This window comes from Eptatretus burgeri, chromosome 14, assembly GCF_056783735.1.
Source record: "Eptatretus burgeri isolate ZD-2024b chromosome 14, Ebu_testis_v1, whole genome shotgun sequence".
Lineage (NCBI taxonomy): Eukaryota > Metazoa > Chordata > Myxini > Myxiniformes > Myxinidae > Eptatretus > Eptatretus burgeri.
Window position 1 is genome coordinate 20525072 of NC_140974.1, and position 19492 is coordinate 20544563.

Genomic DNA, 19492 nt, shown 5'->3' on the forward strand with positions numbered 1-19492 from the left:
AGCACCATCATTTCCATCACCTCCACTGCCATAATCACCTCCATCATCAATAATATCATCACCTCCACCACTACCATCATCACCACCACCACCATCATCATCTCTACCATCAAGATTGTCACCTCCATCATCATCAGCATCACCACAACCATCATCGCTGCCATTACCACTTATGAAAGTTCATATTTTGAGATGCAGCATCACAGCATGCTCAATGGCATTATCTATCAACTATAATTGGGGGAGGGCTGGCCAGCTATAATCCTAACCTAGTTTGAATCCCGACCCGGCTATAAATTGTCATTCCCAACGTTTTACATGCCAGGCGATTCATCAATGTGTGTAACGTTCCTCGGATGGACGTTAAACGGTTGTCCCGTTGGCAGCATTAGTGGACGTTAAAGATTCCATGGCTTCCTTAGTGAAGTGGTAGGTGAGCTATTGCCGGTACCGGAACATATTCCAAATTGTTGCCTGAACTGCTGCTGTGAAGGCAATGGCAAACCAGCCAGAATAACCCTGACTAAGAAACTGTCTCGGCAGCACCAACAGTTTGTAACACAGATTAAGGTGCATCAGAATCAAACCAAATATTTGGAGACCGATTGTATGATATAGGTATACAATATGGAAAGGTCTACCTGAAACGACCACCTTTTGCGAACAACAGACGGACTTTCATAAATTTAGTGATGTTCAATAAAAATACATTATCACTCGGTTCATTGATCACGAAGGAAAAATGATCATCAGTACGTCTGGTCCATCAATGCATGATGTATTGAGACCGTATATCACGTGATGTGTATATGGTCGAATGGAGTATATATTGACACGTATAATGAAAATTACGACCTTTCTGCCAACCCGTTTGACAAATCGTCAGCATTGTGTTCTGTCTGAATAATGCGCTTTGTGACGTCACTTTGGCAGATGATGTCATAAAGAACCCCAGAGTCGGACAGATGCAAACACATTTAGCTTCCTTATCGTTCCGAATCTTTATTTACAAACTGCCAATCAATCAAATAATTTTATAAAAGCCTTTGTGGTTGTTTAAACACAAGTAACAGTGGGTCTGCCAAAGAACAACATCAGGACCATTTCAGCTGCTTTACCACATCTTGCAAATTTAGCAGCCATTTATAATGTTATAAGATCATATGTGATTGTTACACTAATCAAACGAAATAATACCGTCACATTGCCATCTGTATATAAGGGATTTATAGTGATTTCCCCTTAAACCGATGGTTTAATCCGATGGATCCGGACATACATACATACATCTATATATATATTTTATATATATATATATATATATATATATATATATATATATATATATATATATGTACATTAAAATAGAAATAGAGCAGAGGAGGAAGAGGGGATGAACATCGGAGGGGTTTAGAGGTGAAGGCGGGCTAATGGTGGGTCATGTGATTCCGCAGCAAAATCCCCCCCTCCACCCCCCGGCCGGGGTCTGGCTCATGACTAGTGGTGTGGGGGGGGGGGTGAGAAGTTGCTTTGGACCCGACGGGTTGCGCTGTCTGGCAGATTAAGAGACCTGCGGGGAAAGCTGCTTTGCCTGCGGATCCGCATCATGCTTTTGGAGCAGGCGAAGTGTGTCGATAGCGGGAAGCATGGACGGGATGATGCGGAGCTGCTTTCCAGAGCAGCAGGTGTGTGTATGTATGTGTATATATATATATATATATATATATATATATATATATATATATATATATTGATATTTGTATATGTATATGTATTGTAAGCCATCATCATAATTATCAGAAATATAACTGTCGCAAAATGTCTTGGATTCGAGCTGTGCAGCGTAATTCGATCCGTTGGCCAAAGCTTGAAACAGGTTTCAATGGACACAAGATTTTGGTTGTTTTAATTTGTTCGCACTTGAGTCGTGATATTCCTTAACGACAGGTTGACAAACTTCAGGATTTTGTTTGTGGACGTGTAGGTAACTAAATTCAATGTAATGCGGAATGATTATGGACTGCGTTCGTTTAGCGACAAAGTGGAGTCGCGGAGTGGGACCGAATAAGCGCAATAACAGCTTGGCAATAGGAGATTACAGGCCAAACAGCTCGCTTGGTGGGTTGATCACCATGTTTATGGTCTGATATATCAAAAAATAGAAAACATTAATTCTCTGTGATGTAATCTGCATCAAATTGTTCACATTTGCAGTACAAGTTAAACCTCAAAGGGTTACAGCCGGTGGCGGTTAAACGACCCCTCGTTGCACCAAATGATGTTTAACTTGCGATTGCGAACCTTCCGCAACTCCACGACACAAGGATCGAGATTGTGCTGCGAGAAGCGATGAGAAAGAGTTCAACAAATGTTGTGAGTTGTTACGATGGGGGGGATGCGGATCGATCTGCTGCGCGGTCTTTTTCGGTGATTTCCCAAGGCACTACAACCCCAAGCAGGGCAAGACCCCACACGTGTTACTCAGAATATATATATATATAAATATATATATATATATATATATATATATATATATATATATATATATATATATATATATATATATATATATATATATATATATATATATATATATATATATATATATATATATATATACACACCCTAACCCTGGCTGGACACACTGCAGGGTAGGGTTGAGACTACATACCTCTCCACTGTCACTCCTGTTTTTTTTTTTAATTTTGCTTTCTCTACACCAGTAGTCGCAAGTTCATCTTCAAAGACTCAGTATATGACGTCATTTCCCAAACTAACAAAATATCTCAACTGTTTCATGGAAACTTTAAAACACCATTCGTTTTGCGCATTTAATTTCCGTTATTTGGACCAATCCCAGTTTGTTTCCCACGATACTTGATTAAACGAGTGATGATCTTGATGTGTTTTGTTGTCATCCTTTTTGACTTGACGTAGCAACATTTCATGTAAAATCGATACGCTGCCAAGCGACTCGCATTGTTATTTCCAAATGATGTATTACCATAAACTTGTTACGGCGACTACAATGACAATGGTTGTACCGTATTACAATATTGGTTTTCAATCGTAAGACCCAGACTAAAGGGGTAAAAATGAAAAGGCAAAATGACAGGATATTCTAGGTTCAGCGAAAAAAATGTTCGTCAGATCCTCGTGAAACTCAGTTTTTAAGACCCATATACATATTGCATGATGTGAAGGAAACTGATTGCCGGTGGACCACAAATCAATGTAAAAATTGATCTCAAATGTTCAACAGCAAAATGACGTCATATATGTAGAGTATTTACCGTTTTGCTGATGCAAAGTAATATACTTGAGTTGTTCCTCTCGTCCGTTGTCCGTAGCCACCGGGCCAGTGTGCGGTGGCTGTTCCTTGCCTATTGGAGACCGCTTCCTATTGAAGGCTCTCGAGCGGTCTTGGCACGCGAGCTGCCTGCGCTGCAGGGACTGCCAGTCTCCACTGAGCGAGCGATGCTTCTCCCGGGACGGAGCTCTCTACTGCAAGGAGGACTTCTTCAGGTGCGCGCTCATCGTGCACGGGGACCCACCAGGTGGAGAAGGTCTTCTTGTGGTCCCAGTAAATCTCCATGGAATCTTTTAATCACATGATATTGCATGAGACATTGAAAATGTAGGGCAGTGGAAATTGTGGGTCTTGAAATTATTTCTTTCATAAATACTTGTGGAACATTGCTTCCTGTGCACAGCCCCTTACATACCATAAAAGCGATACATTTGCCTGAAAACATAAATCTACGAAAGTACAGAAAAATGTCTCACGTTCATACATCATACGCAGACTGTGCCATGATACATATAATATTGCATTTTCTGTAGTTATAAAGCAAAACTGCATTTGGGTTTTTGCTAATCTGAACAAAAAGTCTCCTTAGAGGAGATTTCAGGGTTACCTTTGGTACTCTCCTTTGAGCTTTCTAGTGTGGGTTCGATTTCTGTCCTTATTACGATCTGGCGATAAACTGTCGATGTGGTGCTTCTCGTGCAGGCACGTATTCACATTGTCCTTTTTCAAAGGGGCGTTAAGCCGGTTGTCTCATTACCTAGCATTGAATTGGTAGATACTGAAGACTCTCCCTCTCCTTTTTCGAAAAGAGTATGTTATTGTGTGCTTGTGCAATGACCAAATCCCAATATTCCTGCCTCGGAAGGCAATGGCACCCCATCCCCATCCCCAGTCTATTCCCTGCCACAAACCGCCCCAACGGTGCGGAAGCTTCGCACCTGCAGAGTGTGCAGGTACTTTCCAAAGATTATCACAACCAGGTTTTGAGCAAATCTATTTCCTTCCATGTGAATGTCCAAATGTAATGTTGTGTGTTGTATATTTTTTCATTACTTCATTTGCATGCCAAGAGTCTGTGTCCGTCTCTGTCTCTCTGTGCCGTGCATGCCATGCAGGCGCTTCGGTACCAAGTGTGCAGGTTGTCGTCAGGGCATCCCACCAAGCCAAGCGGTTCGCAAGGCCCAGGAAAGGGTATTCCATTTGCATTGCTTTGCGTGCTCACTGTGTGGTCGGCAGCTCGTCACAGGGGACCTCTTCTATCTGCTGGACGATGCGCGCCTCGTCTGCCAACACGATTACCCAGGAACAGCACACAGAGGTGCGTCATCTGCCTCGTGCTGTGAATGTGCATGAAAGTTGGGCTGAGACGGGGTTCTTACAGTCATATGAGCGAATGTAGCTGCAACTATGCGTCCGCATATCCACAGCCTTGTGCTGGATATTTACAAAGTCGTCATTATACACTATATGCTATCTTGGCTTTGATTTTTTTTTTTTCCTCATAGCAATGTGTAGCACTAATGCTCTGCGACTAATATAATGTGAAGTTCTGAGATAAACTTGACGACGTATACTTCAACATGGCTTTTAATGCCATGGGTTTGTTCTGAGGGTATGGCCCTGGTTGTAGCATGATCTAAATTCTAAGCAATTCCGTTACTTTTTGTGACATTGCAAACAAATCGATTTCTTTTTATTCATTTATTTTGTAAAAAAAAAATTCTTTACAACATGAAGGGTCATAGAGGACCAAGCTGACTGGGAGCATGCATGACCTTACAGTGGAGTAGTGGGGCAGCAGGTGGACAATAAGTAAGGAAAGGAACAAAAAGTAGGGGTGGGAAATCAGCCTGGATTTTTTTGAGTTTGACCAGGATGATGTTACTGTGAGAATGCTTGTATCCTGGAGTTTCTCTGGAGGGTCAGAGTGTTGCGAGAACAAAGGGATCTACATCAGAAGAGAGGCGATTTAAAAATAAAATAAAAAATAAAGAAGAGATACTATTGACCTGTGTGCGATGTAAGAGAAACATACCGGCTTTCGCCTCATTGTGGGAAATGCCAATAATCTTGAGAGCCTTAGATTGCACTGAATCTAGAAAAGACTGATATCATAGTGAGGTGCTAGCCCATGAGAGGGGGGAGGGGGTTGAGGGTGGGGGATAAGGGGGCAGTACTCTACTGTGTTCTGGATAAAGGCCTTGTAGACTGTGGGTAGCTCTGCTTTTTAGAAGAAAGACTTGGAATGACAGAGGATGCCCAGTCTACGGCTGGCTTTGGAAGCCACATTTGCCATGCAGTCGGCCTGGGATAACTTGTGGCTGATCATGAGGCCTCGAAGTTCAAAGAGACATACAAAAACAAATCCGTTGCTTTTTGTGGCATTAAAAACAAATTCATTACTTTTAATCATATTACAATGAAATATATTACTTTTGATTAATTCCAAACAAATCTCTTACTTTGAGAGACTTTACAAACATATCTGTTACTTTTTACGAGGTTACAATGAAATCTGTTTCTTTTGCGAGATTCCATTCGAAACTAATCCATTAACTTATTGTTAGATTCCCAACAAATCCTTTATTTATTTATTTTTGATATTCCCAACAAATCCTTTATTTATTTATTTTTTACATTCCAAACAAATCTGTTAGTTTTTGTGATATTCAGAACAAATGCATTACTTATTGCGATATTCAAATTAAATGGGTTATCATTTGATAAATTATAAACTAATCCAATACTTATTCAGACTACAAACAAATCCAATAATTTTTCAGACATTCCAAAGAAATCTTACTTTTTGAGACTTTGCAAACAATTCAATACTTTTTGAGACATGAGAAAACGATCCAAAACTTCTTCAGAATACAACAAATGTAGTACTTTTTCAACCATTCTGAATAAATCGGTTAATTTCTCTGATTCTAATTCAATCTTTTGAAATTAGAAAGAAATCTGTTACGTTTTTGAGACATTTTAAATGCATCCATTACTTTTTGAAATGACACAAACCAATGTGATACTTTTTGAGATTACGAATACATCTAATACTCTTGTAGATTCCAAACAATCCGTGAGTTGTTGAAACATTCCAAACAAATCCATTACTTTTGGAGACTTTACTTAGGATATTCTACTACTTTTTTTACTCTTCAAGAGCGAGGCTCATGTAAAAGGAAGGTCAAAATGACATTGGGGTAGCGGTGTAATAATTGGGCACAACCAGCAAGGGGATAACGCACAAGAGACAGAGATAGAGAGGAAGAAATCGGCAAATAAGAGGGTTGGGTTAGGAAGGGTTAATGGGGGACATAAAGATCATGTGTGAGGATGACACATGGTGGTGATGCACTGCCTGCTTAAAGCTCTGGAGGGAAGAATGGGAAAAACGGCCTCTGGAAAGTGGTTCCCGAGTTGGGAGAAACGAGGAAAAAAGGAGTTAAGGTGTGCAGTCATCCTTGATTTTTGAATTTTAACCAGGATAGGGGTAATGGAATAACACAATAATTGTAGAGTTTCTTGAGAGGGTCAGAGTAGTCAGACAGCAGAAGGAGCAATATAAAAGAAGTGACGGTCGAAAATGGAGAGACCATTGACCTGCCTGGGAGGTGAAAGCAACAGACCTTGTGATTTGGCCTTGTCGTGGAAGATTCTCATAATTTTGATAGCTTTAGATTCCAGAGAATCCAAGAAAGACAGATATGATGCTGAAGCCTCAGCCCATAGTGGAGAGCAGGACTCCATTGAGCTATGGGCAATGGCTGTGTAGACTGTGAGTAGCTCTGTTTTTCAAGGAAAGACTTGGATTGACGAAGATGCCAAATCTGTAGCTGGCTTTAGAGACGAGCTTTGCCATGTGGTTACCCAAGAGAGGTCATAGCTAATATTCAGATCTAAAAGTTCAAGAAACTGAATCTCGTCCAGTGGTTGACCATGGAAATAGATAGGTGGGTTCGTTTGACGATCCTTCAGTAGCAATAGATTGAGATTGTGAGATTTTCCAGGCATGAAAGACATGTTTTATTTATGAGACCAACATTTTTGAGATATTCCAAACAATTCAGTTAATTTTTGAGACATTCCTCAACAAAACCGACACTTAAGAGTTTAGTGATTCCAACCAAACCTTGTACTTTATGATACGAGATATTCAGAACAAATCTAAAACTCTGAGATATTCTAAGTATATTCCTTACTTTTATACATTTCAAAGAAATCTGTTGCTTTTAGTGTAATTCCAAACAAATCCATTTCCTGTTTAAGAGTTTGCAAAGAAATTTCTTACTTTCTGAGAGATTCTGACAAATCCCTGACATTTCTCCTCCTCTGAAGAGTCTATGAAAGTTTCTGCACTTGCAATAAATTTGTCACAAATCGGAAACGAAATCATGATGTGCACATTAATTACTACTCAAAGCTACTATCATCCTGGTGCTTTACAAGGGGAGGGCATTGCATCCTTGAGAACTCTCTTCTATGTGTGCATGTTAAGCTGGTTGTCTCATTTTTATTCACTTGTAGTAACCATATTCATATTTTAATCATTTAAAACCCAGAACTGGTGTGATTCAGGCTGAAGAAAGAAGAAACAAACAAACAAATGTTTATATATATATATATATATATATATATATATATATATATATATATATATATATATATATATATATATTATAAATTTCTTTACACTTTTAATTTCTAACGAGATTCCATCAGCATCGACTTCTCCAGCAATTCATCTCCCGCGAACCTCGAGCACTCCTGGCCTTTTGTGGCCGCATCGATTCTCTGATAAGAAAGTCGTGTTCCATAATCGCCAATCGATGTGTTTGTCAAAGGCAGGCTCATGAACATCCATCAGACCTGTCCGCTGGAACTGTACCTTTTATATCAACAACAGGAGAGGCTTTTCTCATGACATTAAGGTGTAAACTTTACCTGTAAATGCCACACCGTCCTTTGAAATATTGTTCTTGATTATTATGATCATATAACATGGGAGAGATCTCTAACCTCATAAGTAATCACAAATAAAAGGGTTGGTTTGAAGGAAAATGTTTCCACCGACAAGCTGTGTCACCAATTCTCCGATGGCTCTGGGATATGTATTTTGGATGTCCCTTACCGGGTGTGTAGTGAGCAGTGCCTAAATGCTCTTAAGTGTGAGTTTGAAAGGTCTTTATTGTGATTCCTCCCACCTTCCGACATGAGACAATTGTTTTCATCACACATGTCATGTAATACCATTGTTGCTCATCTTGTGTCTGAAGTACCTGCCTATGCACAGATGACTCACAAAAGACCAACTCCACACACAATATGTCTTTCACACAAGTACCGTCGACCTGATGCATTTATGGAGTGTACGGTTTTGTCTCTATGGTACGAATGTACTTATATCGGTGAAAGTTACCAGCATGACTTGTAAATGCAAAAATTGAAAAATTTGGCCCAAGACGGTCCCATGGTGGACAGGGTTTTTGAACTGCAGTAATGTTAATGCCATGACATCCAAGCTAATCTTATATCGTTTTGAAGGAATTATGACTCGTGTTAAAGAAGTTTCCGACTTTCAAGCCTCGTGTCACTTGGTAGACTCGGAGGTAGATGGAGCTGCCAAGCGTCCGCGGACCACCATCACTGCCAAGCAGCTGGAGACCCTTAAGAACGCATATAAAAGTTCTCCTAAACCGGCCCGACATGTGCGGGAGCAGCTCGCCTCCGAGACGGGACTCGACATGCGGGTTGTGCAGGTATGTGAACGCAATGCTTCAAATCTCCGAGCGAATTATTATTATTTTTAATATTATTTCTGTGTCTTGATTGCATTAAGGTACTGCATAACATTCCGGCCATGGTTTTTTTTTTTTCCATCCACGAGGTGTGGTTTCAGAATCGACGCGCAAAGGAGAAGCGCCTGAAGAAGGACGTGGGTCGGGACCGCTGGGGTGCGACTGCATTTAACCGTGGGACCAAGTCCATGGGTCGTGGCCGTAGTGCCAAAAACAAGGCCATTCAAGAGCATCGGGACGATACAGCCAGCGACGGCGAGGGCACGTATCACGGTGAGGTTTTTGACGCAGTATGTACTGGGGGCAATTCTGAATTTGGACATTTCTACATACACATACACATACACACACACAACCCTCCCTCGTTATTGTCCTCTGTAAATATGCCTGGTGTTTGCTTCATGGTTAGGGCGGTGGGCTTGGGATCCGAGGGTCCTGAGTTCAAATCCCCCTTGGCTGTTGAATTAATACCAGGTGGGGTTAACTCGGCCTGTCATTCATCCTTCCGAGGTCAGCAAAATGAGTGCCAGCATGCTGGTGTACTGTGTCGGAGTGGCCACCCGTCCAGGATTGTGCCCAATAGCCAAGGAGACTGCTTAAGCAGCACCAACGCTCTGCACAGAGTATGGTCCCAATTTCCTCTCCTCCACTGTAAATATACTTTTTTTTTTTGTCTGAAGTTCATGCAGTATAAATTTATATTTTCACTTTTCCAAACGAATGCATGCCTTTATCCAACTATATACACCATATGACTGATGTGCCATACTCTGCGTTACAGAGCATTGGTTCTGCTGAAGCAGTTTCTTGGCTTAGAGTTATACTGGATGATTTGCCATCGCTCTCTCTGCAGTCGTCAAGGCAGGAATTTGTAATTTATTCATGGTGCTGGCGATGACGTGCCTACTCCTTCCAAAATAAACTATCGGATCATTAATGTCCACCACCTAATGATGGCCGATGGGACGCCAGTTCAATGTCCATCAGAGGAACAACACAAACATTGTTGAATCACCCTGCATGTGAAACACCGGGATGACAGTTTTTAGTTGAGCCAGGATTCAATCCGGGGTTAGATAGGTTAGACGTGGGTGTGTGTACCTCCAGCCCATCCCGTCAGCACTTATATATGTATACAGTGTGTGTGTGTGTGTGTGTGTGTGTGTGTGTGTGTGTGTGTGTGTGTGTGTGTGTGTGTGTGTGTGTGTGTGTGTGTGTGTGTGTGTGTGTGTGTGTGTGTGTGTGTGTGTGTGTGTATATATATGTATGTATGTACAGAGACATGACAGAAGTAAAGAGACACCATAAGTTTTTTTGATTTAATCTGGAAAATGCAGTTTTACTCAGTGATTTGTACTAATATTCGACTATTTCTATGCAGAAACGAGTTCCTGGGTCGTGTACGACATTTAACTACGCCTTGAACCCAGGGAGCACACGACCTTTCCGATTTTCAAAGAGGACGAATTGTTGGCCAATCAGAACGTGGAGTCAGTCAGCGTCAGATCGCTCAGAACCTTGGCACTCCACTTTCTACGGTCAATCGGGTGATTGTGCAATTCACCAGCGAAGGCAAGAAATCCACAGCTTCCCGTTCTGGTCGATCTGGACCCTCAGAAAGATGTCTTTGAGCTGTCAAGCGGTCCATTGAGAAAACTCCCCGTTGCAAGGCAGCAGATGTTGCAGAGGAGGTCCAAACTAGCTCAAGAACTGCCATGTGGTACCTTCATCAACTGGGCTACTATGAGAGAGCAGCTAGGAGAAAACCTCTTCTTAGACCAGCCAGCATTCAAAGGAGAAAGAGGTGGGCTGATAAAATGGCCAACAGACCCCTGGAGTTTTGTCAAACTGTATTTTTTTCAGATGAGTTCCTATTTGCTCAATTTTCTGACAGTTGATGTGTATGGGTCTGGAGACGTCCCAGTCAAGAGTTCTCTTTGAACTGATTGCAGCCAACTGTCAAACACGGTGGATTTTCAGTGATGGTGTGGGTAGCAATCTGGAGTGCTGGTCGGTCAGAGCTTGTGGAGTGTGTTGGCAACATCAACTCGACGATATACATTTCTATCCTTGAGGATGGACTTCTCCCCGTCTTCTCCACTGGTCAGATGGTCAAAAACAACACTCTGTTCATGGAAGATGGAGCTCCATGCCACACTGCAAAAAAGACCAAAGAATGGCAGGACAGAAATGTGATCAAACGACTTCCATGGCCAAGTCGGTCTCCTGACATGAATCCCATTGAACACATCTGAGCCACATTGGATCGAGCTGTGCGGTAAAGTCCAGGAAACCAACATCATGGGAAGAATTGCTAACCCTTTTGCGTGAAGCCTCGGCAGAAATCCCATTCGAGAAAATTTCAGAACTCATTAGTTTTATTTCTGAAAGAGTAAAAGCATTGACTTGCAAATAGCAAGTCTACCAAATACTAGTGTATGTATTAAAATGGATCAAATATACTTCATATGTTAAATAAATAAATTATTTAAAAGTCAAGGTGTCTATTTACTTGTCATGTCTGTATGTATGTATGTATGTATGTATGTATATATATATATATATATATATATATATATATATATATAATATATATATATATATATATATATATACATACATACATACATACACACACACACACACACACACACACACACACACACACACACACACACGTAAGATTGGGGTGTTTGGGATTTCACATTTTTAAAGAAGACGAAGGCGCTTCAAACCAAAAGTAAAAAAAACTACATCGACTCCTCTAATTTGAACAAAAAAGCGAGAGCAGACCCGGTCTCAGGCAACGTTTCACTGGCTTTGCAGCCGACTTCATCAGGCACAACCGTGCTCTGTGCTCCCCCTTTTATAAGCCCTGGGCGAAGGGTGGGGTCACGACCCGAATCACACTCCTCTATTGGGCCACAGTGGCCCCCTAGCCCTCCCCTGCCAGGCTCAATAAATAAATTCTGTAAAAGTCATGGTGTCTATTTACTTGTCATGTCTCTGTATATATATCTATATATATATATATATATATATATATATATATATATATATATATATATATATATATATATATATATATATATATATATATATATATATATATATATATATATATATATATATATACCCGAATCCCACCCTTCTATCGGGCCACAGCAGCCCCCTAGCCATACCCTGCCAATCTCCGGGGCCGGAAACTGTCTCAGTCGTCCATCCAATTCGACACGGTTTGGAGCTCCTGACTCAACATAGGGCATGATCCTCGAGCAGGCAACCCAGCCCTGAATGTTCTCCAAGTGCAGTCTGAATGCTGAATAGCAATGGACTTTCTCTGCCACCCACGGGCCCCGCTCATGATCGAGAATGCACACCCGGGCGTCGCACCAAACTCCCGAATCACCCTTCCCGTGACCCCTCCTTGCCACCCCTGTCTTGCCGTGGTCTGGCAATTGGACGAGGGTCGTATCAATTCTGCGTGCCCACCTGGGACATCCTCTGCGAGATGCGGTCGAGCTATTCATGTCCGTTGCTCGACCACACATCGCGCGGTCCTGAGGACAGTCCGAGTCATGCAGTACTTCTCTGTATAGTGGCAAATTGAAGTGATGCAGTGGTACGTGGGGGTGCGGGAATATTTTTCCCGTGTGCGGGAGGCGTTTGTGGTTGAGGTGTTGAGGTTTGGTGAGCAAGGTGTGAAGCAAGGTGAGATGCCAGTTGGAAATTGGCACACAGATTTGAATGATATAATGGTGTGTGATGCCCATGCGGTATAGTGTGTCGTTTCGCCCTCAAAATTAGTAGGTGTTTGAATTATTTGACCTGATATGCAAATGCTCTTCAAATTTCATGTTAATTGGATGAAAATTGAGGATTTTAGAAATTCGGCCTATGTTAACCTTTTGGTGTATGCTGACCTCAAAATTAATAGGTGATTGAGTTCGGCGACCTCATATGCAAATGGTCATCAAATTTCAAGTCAATCAGATTGAAATTGACAATTTTAGAAACAATTTTAAAAATCGGACTATTTTGGGTTTACCTTATGGCCTATGTTGTCATTTTGACCTAAGATAACCTTAAAAGTAATAGGTGGTTGAATTCACTGACCTGATCTGCAAATCCTGTTCAAATTTCAAGTCAATCGGATGAAATTTGAGGATTTTAGAAAATTTGGCTTAAATTGGCTTTTTGGCCTACGTGGACCTTTTGGTCGACCAAATTTTATGATACTTCAATGCGCAACCGTCGCAGGGTCGGCGACTTCAATCTGAAAATTTCAGTGATCGGTTTGGGCTGGAGGTGAGTGGACAGACAAACAAGCAAACACAAACACAAACGGAGGCGATAAACATACTTGTCAAAAAAAAAAAATTTGGGTCAACTAACAAACAGAAAGGGGTGAAAACATAACCTCCTTCACCTTCGGGGGCGCGGGTAATTAAAAGTTTAGTTTTTAAATGTTTTTTCAACCGTTTTGCTTGGTGAAGCCGCTTGGCACGCGTTTAAATTTTAATGGCGATACCGCGGATCTGTAGTGAAGGTTGGAAGGCAAAATAAATTATTTTATCAAAATGAGTAAAAAATGTTTTCAGTTATGACATAATTAATCGCCATATCGTGGCAGGAAAGCTGAGACGTACGCATGCTTGCTCTGTGTCGCCTGGATTTGAATCCTGACCCAGCTATAAACTATCATCCTGGTGTTTCACAGGCAGGGTGATTAATCAATGTGTGTGGCATCTCTCGGATGGATGAGAAACTAGGTGTCACATCTGCCGGAATTCCTCACCCCTCTCCCGACCTCACCCCTCTGCCTTCCTCACCCCTCTCCCTCTTTCCTCGCTCCCCTCTCTCACAACTATCCCACCCCTCTCTCTCCCTCCAAACCCTACGCCCTCTCTCCCACCCCTCTCCCTCTTCCTGACCCCGACTTCTCCCTTTCTCTCCGTCCCATCCCCTCTTCCCCCCCCCCTTTCCTCTTCCCTCCCTCTCACCACTCCCCAACCTTCCCTCTCTGTTGAGGGGACTAGCATGTACGAATCGGATTCGAAGTGAGCTGACCGGTGCAGTGTAAAAGTCACTGCATGTACGAGTACGCTGCATGCATACATGTAGACAGACCTTTGCCAGGAAGATAGCGTGGGTTTCAAATGCTCATGCCCAAGGTGTGTGTGTGTGTGTGTGTGTGTGTGTGTGTGTGTGTGTGTGTGTGTGTGTGTGTGTGTGTGTGTGTGTGTGTGTGTGTGTGTGTGTGTGTGTGTGTGTGTGTGTGTGTGTGTGTGTGTGTGTGTGTGTGTGTGTGTGTTATCTTCATATGTGAGTTTCAGAATGTGGAATGGAGTCTGACTCATTTGAGCCCAGTGTGGGCCTTTTTCCACCTTTATGTCAGTAAGCGGTCATAATTCATGGACCAAGCTGTGAAGTTTTCTGTTCTCATAGTTTTGTGCCGATGGCTCTCTTTAGGATCGTCGCTGAGCCCCGGACAGCTTCCAACTGTAATTCGTTTCTTGTAATATTCCCAGGGATGGTTTTTAATATCTCTGTGAGGTTCGTTGTCATCTTTCTCATAGCTCCCACTATCACTGGTACATCTTTGGCATTCTTCAGCTTCCAGGATCTTTTCACTTCATTCTTGAGGTCTTGGTATTTGGTAATTTTCTTGATTTCTATAAGCCTGGTGTTGGCTTCGTGGTTAGGGTGGCTGGCTTGGGATCCTAGGGTTCTGAGTTCAAAACCCATTGGCTGCTGCACTAACACCAGATGGGGTTGACTCAGCCTGTCATCCTTCTGAGGTCAGTGAAATGAGTACCAGTGTGCTGTTAGAGGGGCACAGCATCAGCAGTACAGCTGTGCTCCAAGAAATGATAGCTACCCTGGCAGCCAAAGCTGCCATATGCAAGAACAGAGAACTTGATTTCTGCATCGTTTCGTCCAAAATCGCTGGTGTAAACACCTCGATTAGCAATGCCTTCTCTTCTTTTGTACCTAAGTATGATATCTGGTCACAATGCTTTGTTTTCGATGTTCACTTGATGGGATCATTAGGTTGTACGTGAGCGGTAGGTACTTCCATGTTTTCAGTAATTGCTTTGGTTCATGTTCCCACAAATTTTCTGGAACTGGGATGTCAATGTTTTTGCAGATGTGCCAGTGGATTACGTTACAAACTCTGTTGTGTCATTGCGTGTACAGCTGTTCTGATGTGTTTTTTTGTGTTCTGATGTGACATATTTGCTACCACACCTCCACCCCTCACCTTTCTGTCTTTTTTTCCCTCCACCCCCCTCACTTTCACTCTCCCTTTCCCTCTCTCTGTCTCTCACACCCTCCTCGCACCCTCCCTCCTGCAATGTATAGCAACATTTGGTGAGGCGTTGCTCCCCCTTCCCTAGCTTTTTCTCCTTACCTAGCTTCCTCTCCCCTCTGTCCTCTCCTCTCCCTCCCTCCTCCTCCCTCCGTCCTCTCCCTCCATCCTCTCCTCTCCCCTCTGTCCTATCCTGTCCTCTCTCCTATTCTGTCCTCTCTCCTCCCTCCATCCTCGCCTCTCCACCACCCCCCTCCCTTTAATATCCCCGTCAGTGAAGCGATGGGTTGTATTTGCTAGTGTGTGTATGTATGTGTAAAAAAAAAAATATGTGTGTGTGTGTGTATGTGTGTGTGTGTGTGTGTGTGTGTGTGTGTGTGTGTGTGTGTGTGTGTGTGTATGTACGGGAAACAGCCCCTTCTCTCAACCCCAACCCTGTTCTCCCCTTCCGCTTTGTTCTTCAAGCTCCTGCCCCTCACCCCAAATTTGTACTCTCCTTCCTCTTTATTCCTTTTCTTTACAATGTTACACAAGGATACACAAATAACGTTGGCACAGGAGGAGGTCTTTCAGCCTATCATTTCATTTCATTATTTTTTTATTGTCTATGTAAAGCAATGAAATTTTTCATTCACTGGCAATTCAATTCACATCCTTTTCATATGAAATAAATGAATTGAATTCAGTACAAATGATGGTCCAAAAGAACGGCACAAAATCAGTGGGGCACAAATGTGAATGCCTGAACGATTAAATCATACCTGCGTTGTTCCTGTTCCCATTCGTGAGAACAATGTTAAAAGTAAATAAAAACGGAACGTTAAAGTCACAGTCTCTTCCCTCGATCTTCCCATTGTTAACATTCCTGTTCTGTTCTTTAAGAACAATGTTTAAATTAAATGAAAAAAGTAAAACCACCTTTAAATCACAATCTCATGATATGAATCATCTTGCGATTCTTCATTAAAAATAGTGGTTAAGTAAGCTAAAAAAAAAAAACCCATACAAGTTCATTCATCTTGGAAAAAAGAATATACGAACAGAACTCCTTGGAAAAACGCCTTTATAATGACATGGGTTCTATGGTTGCTGGTTAAGTAGTTAAAGAGAAAATCGTCGGATAGGCAGACAGGGAACTACTTCTCTTTTTCACCTTTTCCCCATCTTTTTGTCGTTCAACTTGTTCACCAACTTCCACATCTGCACATTAACAATGATTTATTTACATTAACATATTCATTGCTGCCGACTCATTTGTTGTGTCATGAGCATCCATGTTTAATGATTACGAAACACAATTAACCATCGATCAATTAAAGAAGATCCCAGAAAGTCCATGAGACGTTTCATTCCTGAACTATGGTACTTGTTCTAACGTCGAGATTATTCTGCTTGCTAAAGCACGTGCGTATGTCAGACTCTAGATTGGCAATTAATTTTGAATCTCATCGATTCGAGTCTTTTGAAATTATTTGGGAGCACCCCCCACATGATGACTGTGGATCTCACGTTTCTATATTGCAGTCACATGATACAATCACCCTGTTGTGAGGGTCGTTGGTACACGATGCCTGAAGGCTGAATAGTCCCCGATTTTAAGACCACTTGATGGTCAAAAAGTAAGACTCGAGTGTTAAATTTCTTGCTGAGCTTGGTGGTGGCTTCAGCTTTGATTAATCGGGAAATGCTCACTCCAGGTGAAACCCCTTAATGTGGAGCTTGTTGAACCAACCAACTGAAGACAGCTGTCATTAACTTGGGAGATTTGGGAAAAGAGTATTTAACAGGGATTTAGAATGGTGAACTTTTTGATAATTTCTTCAAATCCGACTATTTGGGGACAAATGAGAGCGTAAATAATTGTAACATTAAGAAAGTGAAAATGTTTAGAAAATAGAACTCACGAGGAAATCATTATTGCCCATAAAGGGGATTTGGAATCGAGGATGTTTATCTCAGCAACTGGAATTGTTCAGAATCCGAAGGGAGTGTCATCATCATGATGTACCTTGGTTGTCGTCATCAGTGAATGAAACGTTCCCTCCGCAGATGACTCCATGCTGTCGGAGCTCGTGTGTGGCCCCTCCTTCGGGGCGGAATCCCATGGTTCTTCCCACTTTGGTGCACCATTCGGTCTTCCACCAGCCAGTGCGCAGTCGAGCCAAGGTATCCTGCCTTCCCTGCCCCTCCTGCCTCCACGCATGACAGAGCTACCTTGCGGTTCACTGCAACCGATGTCCCTGCCACAGTACCGAAGCACCAAGTATCCCGGGTACCCGTCGACCGGGGGACTACGACCCCCACGGCTAGGGGACGTGGACGTCCCGGTCTCCGGAGCAACTTTTTCTGGTGAATTCTCAGCTTCGGCGAGTCCCAGGGGTTGCTGGGTTGAGCTCGAGACCGAGAGGGCCCCATTTTGATCTCCAGCTCAGAGCCAGTTGGAACAGGGACCCACCCGGGACGAGTCGAGGTGTTGAAACATCGAACGGTGCCTCGTAATGAGTTGCCTAAACCTGAGACCAGACGCAGATAGCAATGTCATGGTCCAGCTTTGATCTCTCAGTGATTGATATGTTTGATCTCTGCATAAATAATATAAAGACGATCTAAGCAATGAATTTGGTTTACATATACCAATACACATCAATGGGTTACTTACCAATTGGTTTTGTTTTTTCTTTAACCATGTTATTTATTGTGCGAGCCTGTGTACTTGTAGTTTTGTTTTGAAATGTTTTCAAGGAGTTTTATAATCCCCTCACCCATCCTTATATTAGCATCATTGTTGTGCTTCTCACTGATCACATTTTTCTGAAATTGCTCTTAATCTCAAGTTGCTCACACAGAAGAAAAAAAACATCCCCACTGTTTGTTTTACAAGTCACCATCTTTAGTTTTTCATTTTCCTTATAAGGGTGATATTTATAAAATCCATATCATTATGGCCCTGGGTTCACATATCGCATTCAGGTGGACATTGGGTGAGCGGAGCATCGGGGTACTCATGACAGGCTCAGAAGTCAGAACTGGTCCTGGACGGGGGTCCAATATGATTGTGCATGACGGCAAACAGTGTTGAGGAAGACGGTTTAAGGCCACCAACGAATGCCGCCAGACGGGCTGCCGGGCTTGATGTCCATCCAAGTGGCAGTGTATCTGTTCTGCATGCAGAGCACCAGGGAGGTATTTCACAGTCCGGTTTGGAATTTAGACTCTATCTCTGCAGCTATCCTATCAAGGACGTCAGCCGCATATTATCTATTACAATTTGATAATGCATTTCATTCAATTTTTTTGTTTGTTTGTTTTATAAATTGTTATCCAGTAAAGCCATGTTATACCGGTAAATTATAATGTTAAACAAAACGCTGGTAAACTGCTACGTAGAGTACCCAGGTTGGTGTGGGGTGTGATTGTGGGGGTAAGAAGCATCAACTTAACCGCAAAAACAGAAGGGATTTGAGATTATCGACAAAAAACAATAATAAACTAGAAGGGCACTCGGTAGAGCGCATACCTCCACCCCGCAATGCCTGATCCACGAGAACATATCTGGCCCAATACATATTTGAGATATCGTGCTATATATCATTTTTGGCCCTATCTCTCAATGGTGAAGAATCACTTAAAAATTCTAATCGTCGGATCTGGATCTGGATCTTCACCAAAATATCTTTTCGTCCTTATCACACACCCAACCTGTCCACAAAATTTCATCCGGATCCGTCCACAACCTTTTGAGATATCCTGCAGAGAGAGACAGAGACAGAGACACTTTTATTACAAAAAAGTATAAAGGATAAAAATTCAATACAACAAAGCAAAGGATAATATACAAGAGTGGAAAAAAAAATAAGAAACCAATTCAATTTTCAAGTAATCGATAAAGCATTGATAACAGTTTATACACACGGATACCCCCAAAAATACATTAGAGAAAGGGGAAGATGATAAGAAGAGAGAAAGCAACACAGGCTCCACATGTACCGCCAGAGACTGGGCAACAGCCCCTTGCGTTTGCACGTGTGGGTAGAGAGAGAGAGAGACAGACAGACAGACAGACAGAAAAAC

General features: G+C 42.2%; 1 protein-coding gene across 1 annotated transcript; it reads left to right on the plus strand.

Moving 5' to 3' along the window:
- The first annotated feature begins 1484 nt into the window (after positions 1-1484).
- Positions 1485-18244, plus strand: LOC147012752 (LIM/homeobox protein Lhx4-like). Its single transcript, XM_085853907.1, has 6 exons — positions 1485-1685; positions 3351-3525; positions 4426-4628; positions 8912-9069; positions 9198-9381; positions 17471-18244. The coding sequence occupies exons 1-6, from the start codon at positions 1607-1609 to the stop codon at positions 17839-17841; spliced, it is 1170 nt and encodes a 389-aa protein (XP_085710033.1). The 5' UTR covers positions 1485-1606; the 3' UTR covers positions 17842-18244.
- The last annotated feature ends 1248 nt before the right edge of the window (positions 18245-19492 follow it).